At 38.2% G+C, this 10884-nt stretch overlaps 1 protein-coding gene across 1 annotated transcript; it reads left to right on the plus strand.

The window, feature by feature from the left end:
• The first annotated feature begins 8400 nt into the window (after nt 1-8400).
• On the plus strand, nt 8401-8718 carry LOC132494228 (DNA-directed RNA polymerases I, II, and III subunit RPABC4-like). Its single transcript, XM_060105233.1, has 2 exons — nt 8401-8461; nt 8546-8718. Exons 1-2 carry the CDS (start codon nt 8401-8403, stop codon nt 8716-8718), a joined length of 234 nt encoding a protein of 77 aa, XP_059961216.1.
• The last annotated feature ends 2166 nt before the right edge of the window (nt 8719-10884 follow it).

Raw genomic sequence — 10884 nt, forward strand, 5'->3', positions numbered from 1 at the left:
TAAGGATTTACTAACCTGAAATTTTCAGCACAATGAAAAAAATTAACCAGTATAAAACATTTGCTGTTTTATAGAACCTGCCTTGTCAATGAATATATGGGCTGCTGTCAGTTTATACCGCTTTCAGAAATTCACCGTTATGCTGGGAAATGGCCTGCATTGACTATACTAAACTGGAAAACTTAAAAACAATTATTCATGAAGTTTAAATGGTTTGAAACATTGAAAAAAACCAAAGGAAATATTTTTAAAACGTGTAGGCCAGGGCTTCCCTGGTGGCGCAGTGGTTGAGCGTCCGCCTGCCGATGCAGGGGACACGGGTTTGTGCCCCGGTCCGGGAAGATCCCACATGCCGTGGAGCGGCTGGGCCCGTGAGCCATGACCGCTGAGCCTGCACGTCTGGAGCCTGTGCTCCGCAACGGGAGAGGCCAACACAGTGAGAGGCCCACATACCGCAAAAAAAAAAAAAAAAAAAAAAAAGTGTAGGCCAGAGAAGTTTTTCCTCTAGGTTTTGTAGCTGTCCTAATAATTAAATTGATATAATAAAGATTAAGAGGAGAAAAACAAACAAAATTTAGTAACATGTTTACATGGGAGAGACCCAGAAAAACTGAAAATGGGGAAAGCCATAACTTCACATACTGTCTTCAGCTAAAGACAAAAGGTGTTAGGGGTGAGGAATAAGTTATGGGAGGTTACCAGGAAAAGCACAGTAAGCAAGAGTTAGGCTGTTATGCACACTTAAGTTGTTGCCTTCTCCATTGAAAAGAATATTGAGAGATTTAGAGTCATCCCCCTCTTCCTTGTAAGAGAGGAAGACATCCTTACAAATAGAGATTTCCCTTATACCTGTAAATGTCTTTTACAAAAGTCTTATGTCTACTTGGTTTTCAGAGCTTCTCTTGTGTTTACAATTTCTTAAAAATAATCAGCCTAAAATAATCCTTATGCTAAAAGAAACATACTTTGGGGTGGCAAATTCTTCTCCCCTGAAATAGCTTTGCCTGACATTAGAATCTGTGAATGCGAAAGGAAGAGTTTGATCTTGAACTTGCAACTGATAATGTTAAGAGAACATAGTGTTTTCTTCCATTTTTTCTTTCAGTGTAGCAAGAATATTTTATGGAATGTAAATACACATGCAAGTGATCAAATATAATAGGAGGTGGAAAGACAGACAGTGCTTATCTGGAAATATGAATCTGATTACACATTGCTGTTTGTGTAACACAGGTATACAGTTATGAAAAATGTAGTAAGATCAGCAATTTCTAAAGCAGTAGTAAGTTAACATCATCCAACTGAGAAAATTTCAGAGTATACTCTATCATAAAAAGAGAGAAAAGGGAGAGAGGGAGAACACTTAATATTGGAATTTAAAGAATAAATTGAATGAGTTAAGAACATCAGTACCCAACTATGAACATCATAGGCTGTAACACATTTTAGGCAAAATGAGGGAGTATGAAGATTTCAGAGTCTGTTGCCATAACACTGAGATAAAAACTAATAGACTTAGCAATAAAGTAATATCTCAATTCCTGAAGTTCAATTATTCTGAATACCTCTATTAAATTAAGACTGATGTTATTCTCTGATACCATTTTCAATAGACATTTTGGACCTTATTTTTCAAGGCCCCATGCTTCAAGGGGTTTTGATATGACCACAATTCTTAAAAATAAAAACTGGATCACAATGCTATGTTTACCCAAATCAGCTGCCTAGAAAACTAAATAACTTTGTTATTTTCCCCCCATTTTACTATTCCCACATTCCGTTTTTTCAATTAATTCAGAATAATTGTGAGAACTTAATATTTATTGGGTCATTCAAGAATACCCTTGAATAGGCTACTCAGAACTCTCAGCCTAAAGAAAAAAAATAGCTCCATATTAGTTTTGAATGCCCACAGTTATTTTCCGTTTAAAATCATTTTGAGAACTTTAGCTTTACCTTCAGATCCTAAAACAATCAATTTCATAATAAATGATATACTGATAATTATTTGGTGTGTTTTATTTAATTAGTCAGTAATAAACCAGTGCACATAATATGTCACATAGGTTTATGTTGAAGACTTTACATGTATAATTCTCATACTAATGCTGGGTACATTACACATATAATTTCCATTTTATCAATCAGAAAATAAATGCTTAAAGTGCAAAAAACATGTTCTAGGTCTCATGGTTACCAAATTCCTCAAATGGGATTTAAATTGTCAAAGCAGAAATTGCACTGGACAAAGTTAAACAGGCAAGGACATGTTTCAAGGCTATTGCAATAAGGAAGAGAGACTGAACTCATCTCTACTGAAACAAAGATGGGATGGTTTCAAAACACTGAGTGAGGTAGTAGAAAAGAACTAGAAGATGTTACAGGGGAGGTTGACCAATGGGATGTGCTGAGCGTATTGAGTTATTTCTGAGTTTACAGATTTTTTCTCAGTGATTAGGCCATCTATATTTCCTAATTGGTACCCATCAAAGTTAAAGTCCTACCCTCCCCTCCCACAGAGACTGGGAAATAGGATGCTATCTTCCTTGATGAGTACATTTCAAAGAGATGATTCCTGGTCCTTGACAAAAGGCATTCTGTGGGTCATAAAACTGTCAACAGGCTAGGAGATTTATATACATGTCAAATGGGCAGAGAAGTAATTTACAGGTTTTCTAAAGTAAATAATCTAAGAAAAGGAAGGTCAGGGGCCTATAATGGGGAAGAAATCGCTGTAGTTTAGTCAAGCTGAGGGCAGTGCTAAAGTTGTCTTGGTCAAAGTCCATGTCTGTCAGACACAAAAGCAGGAGCTCCTAATGATGCTGAAAGCTCAGCTTCTCTGTACACCAGTGCCAAATCAAATCTTGGAGACAGAGTTTTGGGTAAAGTAGAAAAGGATAGTTTTATTACTTTACCAGGCAAAGGGGAACACAGCAAGCTACTGCCTTGAAAAACTGTGTCCCAAACCAGGAGTATTTGATGAGTTTATGAAAATACTTCCCAAGTGTGAGGTTGCTAACAAGATTAGGGTGTGTGCAGAGTCTCAGGTGGTCTCCTAACCTTGATGAGCTTCTTTGGTCCCTTTAATCTTGCCTCAGGTGGTTTCTTGGCTGCTCCTCCCTGATTCTGCCCTTTGAAACTCAGGGAAGGTCTTGGAGTCTGCAGTCTTGCCTACAAGAAACGGGGGACAAAAAGGCCTCCATGCCTGGGAGCATCACAGGACCCTACTTGGTTTCACTCCCCCCTTTTCCTTCATAATCCTCAATCTTGAGGAGAACAGATGTTGGACGAGAAAGGGAACAACAGCATTTTGGATAGCAATGTTAATCATAAACTCAGCAGAAGAACTCGCTTTAGGGGGACTAGGGATTTTTTGGGGGGGTGGGGTGGGGGGGGACTAGGTTTTAACCCCCACTTCAATTTTATCTTTCCCCAAGTCTTTCAGGGAACAGGGTGATAACTGCTCTGACTACTTCCTGCTGAGATGGGGCATAGTCCTGCCTTAATTTGGGGGAATAGATACCGAATTAGAAATATTTGCATTCCAAGTCCTGGTTCTGAGTCTTATATGGTTAAGATCTCAATCCCTGTTCTGACATTTTGGTTCAATAGACCCAGTTAGAGGTAAAAGGAGTGACAACCAGAACTTTATTAGGCAGAATAGATTTCATTTCCTAAGGAATTCAAGAGAATAAGTCTGAAGCCAGTTGTTTCCAAACCATTCCCTGGATGGGGAAACCCTTCAAGGCAATCCTGAAGACATGGAAATAGTAAGCTGAGCATATATCTAGCAGTTAGAAATATTGAAAGAAACAACACATGAATCTATAGGTAGAAGGTATGAAAACAGAAGCTTAGAAAGGATAAGAAAACAGAACTTTCATTTGTTGGAACAGATACTTAAAGTTTCCCAAAGAGTGAGATGTCTGCTTCTTGGAAGTCTGTTCACTGGCTGTAGGCAGGCTTGGCTAGTCAGTCTCTGGTAATCTTCTTGCTCTGGTGTGATGTACCCACAGTTTTACTCCATCCAGTTTTAGAGAGTCATGAGTATTAAGAAGAATGTCATAGGATCCCTTCCATTTTTCTTCAATCTTCTGCCCAGGGCATTGCTCTTTTTCTCACTTTCAGCAACACCAGGTCTCCTGCTTTGAGGGGATGCAAGGGAACTTTCAGGTGAGGGGGAGACCTATGGAACACAAACTCATGCACAGAGGTAAACAATTGACCACTCTGTTGAACATAGCAATTGGCAAGACCTTGTCCCATTTTAGATGACTCTTTTTGCATAGCTTGGTGAGAGTTTTCTTAATAATGTCCTTGAGAAAGGTTTTGCCACTTCTGATGCTTTTACTTTTCTGGCTGGAAAAGTCTTTATTCAACCTTGATCCAGGTGTAATCTTCTCAATTCTTTAGCCAAAATCTTTTTGAAGAGGGTGGGGGAATTTTTTAATCCTTGTGGTGTCTGACATAGATCAGAAAATTCAAGTCTGCAACAATACAGGAATGAATGTGTCTTAAATCACATCCATAAAGGGCTGCAAGTATTACTATAGTTACTCCATTTTGACTTTCAAATGCATTCCCCTCCTCAATGGTAAAGCAGATGTCACTGTTAATGATTTCACTGTTTTTCTAGATATGGGAAAATGAAGAAATTGGGCTCATAAAATCTCCTGAAAATATCTAACTCTCTGAAGGCCTGTTCTGCCAGTTATTTCCTAGAGCACAGAGTGCTTCATTCCTGATCTCCACCCTGAATTCCTTGAAGGTCAGTGGCCATTGCCTTAATCCTTGCAGAGGCAGATTGCAATTTTCAGTTGGCAGAACCCCTTCAGTGTTATAAATTCGACCATGGTTCGGGGGGCATTTCATGACCATTTTGTCCCATGGAGCTGAGAATGCTCATTCCCATGTCTGGTGAAGATTTCACTGATAGGCCACTCAATGTGCTATTATTGGACTAGGCCTATTAACAGTGCCAAAGGTCTCTGGACCACCTGTATTGCTAGTCCCTTATGGCCCAGAAAAATATTCCCTCGTGTTGCTTCTTCCCTTATCTAGAGTTGCACTACTACAGTCATTGATCTCATAGGAACTATATATCACCATTTTATCAGAGGCCCAGTTACACATTTGGTAATGCATGAAACAACAATTTTGCAAAACAGACAATATAAAAAACAATATAACTAACAGATAGTAAAGTCATAAGTAAGAATATAAATCAAGAACTTCCATTAGGTGCAGCCCAGTATATACCAGGTCATTGGACTTAGTCTGCTCTGTACCAATCCTTATTTTTAAGGGAAATTGTATATTGGCATTGCCCGTAAGGCACCCAGCCCAGTTTCCTAGTGTTACTAGGCTGGTTATCCCTAGTATGGGTTTAATTGTCCCCAACATAAGGGAGCCTTTAAATTTGAATGAACATAGCCTGCTGTTAACATCCTGGTTGTAGATCATGGAGCATCTGATCTTTATCCAAAGATTGTTTACAAAGTTAGGCTTCAGAATAAAACTTAGCATGTTCTTCTGACAATTTAATTATATTTTGTAACAATATAACAGCACGGAACTATCTGGGAAGTGAGTATTGGTAAATACAGACCTTAATTAACAAAACTGGAATTTAATATTCAGTGAAACATAATTTTTAAAAATTACCCCCATTTTCATCAAGTACACCCAAGGCTAATTTGCTTTGAAAATAAGTTTGGCCCATTGACCACATAGGTTCTTCCACACTGACTCTGGTGTAATTCCTCAGAAGGCATCTCAGACTAAAATTTCCAAAGGCCACTCAAGGCGAAGAAAGTCATATCAAAGGTTTGCCATCAATATTTTTCCTAGGTGGATTTCTCTCTTCTAGAAGTCCCCAAAATATCAAGATTCCTACACATGCCAGGAGACAATCTTTTCATTTGCCTGAAAAGGCTGCTCAGAACCCAAGAGTCTCCAGTTTTTAAAGGGAGCAGGCAGAAGGAAAAGAAAAATATCTCAGTTTCATTCACAGAGGTATAATTTACCACATTGCTGTAAATCATAACCAACTTGAGTGGAAGTTGTTTTACTATATCTGGAAAACACAAATCAAAACCAATAACATTTCAGACAAAACCCATAAAAATTATAACCATATTCACCTGTTCATTTAGTAACCAGTCTTGTTGTTAACTTTTTATAAAGCCAACAGGTTTTCCCTAGAATTTTTCAATTTCTTACCCAGTTCAGCATTATGGTCTGAAAGTTAGAAACCTGTATTTATCCAAAAGTCCTTTCTATAAATCTTCTTGAAGAGGAAGCATTTTTGCAAAGGCATCAGAATAAAAACCATAAGTGTCTATAATGACAAAAGACTTAAGAAGTCATGTTTAACGTCTGATTACAATGTAATGCAATTGACAAAGTAACTTGGTTACTGCTGAGACATACAACACTTTAAGATAATAACTGGATTTATAACTGATGATATTTTATCAGGACATATAAGAATTCCATATAATTTCTAGAATATCTATGTTAGTAACATTTACTACACACTATAACCTAAGATTTATTACTCATTTGACCATACTTCCCATGTACTTTTAACATACCAAACAAAACTAATTAGTTTTTTATCTCTCTTTAGGATGTTTCAGGGGCCCTTTGAAGCATCCCAAAGTTAGCTAGAGGTCAAAGGACTTCATTAAATTTTGATTTAAGAAGTTTTGTCAAATATATATATATCAAAAATATATGTCACAAAAAAAAATATATATATATATATCAAAACGGTTTAGAACACTCAGCCAGGATCATAGGTCACTGTGAAGCAATAGTTATTCACTTAGACAAAGTAACAATAAAACAATTTCAAAGACAATTATAGAACAGATCTCTTGAAAGGTAAAGAAACAAAATCTGTTATCAAAGGCACTTCACATCTTAAGAAAACTGGTTCTCTTAACAGAGAGAAAAGCCAAATTCAAGTTTTGCACCTGCTTAATTTTAAAATTCATTTACTCATTAAATTTATTTTAACCTTAGTCAATCCTCACCATGCACAAAACTCTTTTCTCGGGGCCCACTTTCCACAAAACTTTTTATCACTTTCTGTATTCATCACTTAATTTTTCCATTCAGAAACAGCCAGCCCTAAGTCAGACCTACTTCCTTTTCCCTTAATAAAATGCAACTCCATTCCTTATACCTTCTTTACTGAAAACACACATCCTACTTTCCTTAAGCAACCATGAACTGTCCTTTATATCAACACTATGTAGATCAGTAAACATAAATCCAAATAATAATTTCTTGAAATATGTGCTTTCTTATAGAAAATATTTCAGTGTAGCACCAAACATTTATTAATAGTTCTAAACCTTTTATTTCTCTGTAAAAGGAAGCCAATGTTCAGTAATTAATGTTTCAGCATCTTATTTTATTTTGAAATGTCCTAGTTATTCAATAAACTTCCATCATTTAACTTAATTTAGCACAACTTTAAATTTTTAAGTAGTCAAAACCCTTAAGAAGACATTCCTAAAACATAATTTTTCCTAAAAATTCACCCAAAGCCCATATCTCACTTGCATTACTTAACATTGATGACTCTAAAGACATGTCTATATTAATCAAACCAACATGCTTAAGCCACCTTCAATAGCCAATATCAATTCAGTACTGAACATTTCCCAGATCATGTGGTCCTAGAATTTATCATGGCCAATTTTCTATATATTTAGATTTAATTTGTAAGTGCACACTTTGAAGTCAATTAAATATAGTTCATTTACAGGTTAACTTTTACATAAAGACAGAACCAGAAATCTCAGTTTTTCCGCTTGAGTTTAAAAGGCGTCCACCACCCCCACCCCCACCACCCCACCCCCGCGCCTTTTAAAGTTTTTTTTTTCTAGAGATAGTCTAGACAAGATAAGTATTCCTGAGGGCCTGAGCACAGGGGAGAAATGCCAATTCTTTTTCATGGGAGCATAGCTGAAGATCTCCCAGTTTTGCAAAAATACCCTGGTGGGGTGGGGGGGTTACAAGTTGGAACAGAGCTCTGATCACCCATAACAAGGCCAGTCCAAAAGGGAAAATCCCAACAACATTCTGCCACAGGCAAAGCCTGACACAATAGGGAAGGATTCCCTGGTGCTGTCACATGTGAGCCCTCTTATTTACCAAAGATGTCTGAAGCAGTCAATGTAAGTACTGTCATACATACATACAAACAACAAACACGGTCTCACAAACAAAAGATCAGACAAGGTGTAGCCTAAAGATACCATTTCCACTCCCAGACAGAGGACTCAAAATGGCTCGCAATGATCGGGTAGAATTTTCCCATCCTGCACAAGCCTGAATGGCTCACCCCCAAACGATACACACTAAAACACAAATGACACATAAGCTATGGCCACACAGACAGAATATCAGAGGAGGTATAATTTAAAAATTCTACTTCTGGTGTTACGTGGGTAAGGAATTGGCGGATTGGGGGGTTGGTATTTGGGCCCAAACTGGAAAGACGCTAGGGACTAAACAGGTACAACAATAGACACCCAGAAGGATGTTCAACCCCCAAAGCAGCAGCCAATGATATATATCTGTGGAGAATGTCACACAGAAAATGAAATAAAATCAAGGGATCCAATCCGTTGTAGAGAACGTGGATACAGAATAATGTACAAGAAAAGGACTAAAAGACTGGTGGTTTTTGATGCTCGATGAAAGATGAAAATCAGAGGAATGTCTTCATTTGGATTTGGATTTGCTATTAATGTTGTCGTATAGCTTTTGATTAGTGTACTTTATGAATACAACTATACACACGAAAAAAAAAAATTCTACTTCCACTCCCAGACAAAGACTTCCAAATAGATTGGCTCAGTTCTTGAAAGAGAACAAACCCAGAGTTGGCTCTCAGGGAGACCAGAGTGGCTCAATTCCTGCAAGGGAGTGAGCCCAGAGTGGCTAGCCTAGTTGGAGTGGAGAAAATTCCCAACCTTTCCATTCCTGTGACAAAACATTTATAGCTGAAGAATAATATAATAACTTAGGCCACCATATAGAGGCCACCTCTCCTCACTTTTAAGAATATAGAATGGCCAAACACAGTTACAATAGAATCTCATTCTTTTCAGTCATAGATTCATAGTTATAGGTAGACCAAACTGCCAGAATTTTCCCAGGCGGCTCTCAGATGGACTCAAAGAAGAAGTGCTTCCCATGTTGAGTTGAATTAAACAGCTGTGTGCACAAAACGGAGAGCAAAACCAGAATCCTTGCCAGCCAAATGGAAGCCACACACACACAAAATATAAACAGCCCAAGGCTCAAACTGGCTTCCAAGTCCCACTAAACTGATGACCTTGGTCCAAGTGGTGTCTTACAAATGGAATCTTCCTAATGGAAAATCCCCAAACAGGAACCAGAGTTTCCCCAAACAGACAAAGTCGAGCAACCTCAGCATGCATGCTGGGGGACTTACTTACCAAAATGCTGGCAGAGGTGTTGTGACTTCCCAAATGCTACTCTTCTGCTTCCCCAAAATAACTCCTCAGGAACGGAAGTCCAGGGCGGCCCAGGCAGAAGGAAGAGAGGAACATCCTCAAGGCAAAAAGGGCCTTAGAATCTGCTAGAGCAGTTCTTCTTCCAATGTCTATTCCCACCTCAGAGTTCCAGCTACCAGGATGTTGGACGGGGTATGACCGGGGCTCGGCCTTTCCAGGCAAGAGTCCCAGGCAATCTGGCCTCTAGGAAACCCTCTGGTGGACAGTCCCGAAGTCGGCCCCAGATTTGTGCCAGAATTGATGCAGAAAGCTCGCTTCTCTGTACACTGATGCCGAATCAGATCTTGGAAACAGAGTTTGGGGTTAAGTAGAAAAGGATAGCTTTATTACTTTGCCAGTTAAAGAGGGACACACTGGGGTCCTGTCTCGAAAAACTATGTGTCCCAACCAAGGAAGATTTGATGAGGAGTTTATGACAATACTTCCCAAGAGTAGGGTGCTGACAAGATTAGGGTGTGTGCAGGGTCTCAGGTGGTGGGGCCTCCTAAGTTTGATGAGCTTCTTTGGTCCCTTTAGTCTTGCATCAGGTGGTTTCTTGGCTGCTCCTCCCTTGATTAGCAACTGAATCTGCCCTTTGGAACTCAGGGAAGGTCATGGAGTCTGGAGTCTTGCCTACAAGAAACAAAAAGGGGACAAAAAGACCTCCATGCCTGGGAGTTCCACAGGAATCCACTCGGGGTTTCACTAACCCTGATTTTATACTGAATCCTATTTATACTGGTTGCACAATAACAGTTAGGAATATTAGGTATTTGTCCACAGAATTGCAATTTATTTGCTGATGATATGTTCCCCCCAAATTGTGGTATAATTATAAGTTATTTTTAGTTAATATTAATTTGCCAGGTATGCTCTGAATGTAAAATGTCTTAGAAAAACTTTAGTAAAGACTTGAATAAATTATTTCAAAATACAGTTGAGAAATTTGAGATTTGCCTACAGAAACACATCTAGATGTTGATAGAAAAGAGATAAAAATTCAGATTTTCCAAAATTTGATTACCCATGTTCCTTTTACCATCATCCAGAATATATAGGGATTTATTATTTTATTTAACAAATATTTAGTCAACAAATAATTTGTATTCAACAAAAATATAGCATAGTACCTGTATCTTCTAGGCACTCTGCTAGGTGCTGGAGATCTATCTGTGAGCAGGGGAATTAAAGTCTCTTGCTGTTGGAACTTACAGTCTAAGAAGAAGCAGATATTTTATAGATAATTTTATAAACAAATGATTACTATTGTAAGATGTGCCATGAAAGAAAAAATAAAAAGTGCTGCAAGTGCATATAACACACTTGCCAAACAGAGACAAGGTAT

The sequence above is a fragment of the Mesoplodon densirostris genome, chromosome 7, assembly GCF_025265405.1.
Source record: "Mesoplodon densirostris isolate mMesDen1 chromosome 7, mMesDen1 primary haplotype, whole genome shotgun sequence".
NCBI lineage: Eukaryota > Metazoa > Chordata > Mammalia > Artiodactyla > Ziphiidae > Mesoplodon > Mesoplodon densirostris.

Coding starts and splice junctions, on each gene's coding strand:
- LOC132494228 (XM_060105233.1), top strand. CDS start 8,401: ATGGCCACACAGACAGAATATCAGAGGAGGTATAATTTAAAAATTCTA. Junction 8,462..8,545: donor AATTCTACTTCTGGTGTTAC/GTGGGTAAGGAA, acceptor GTACAACAATAG/ACACCCAGAAGGATGTTCAA.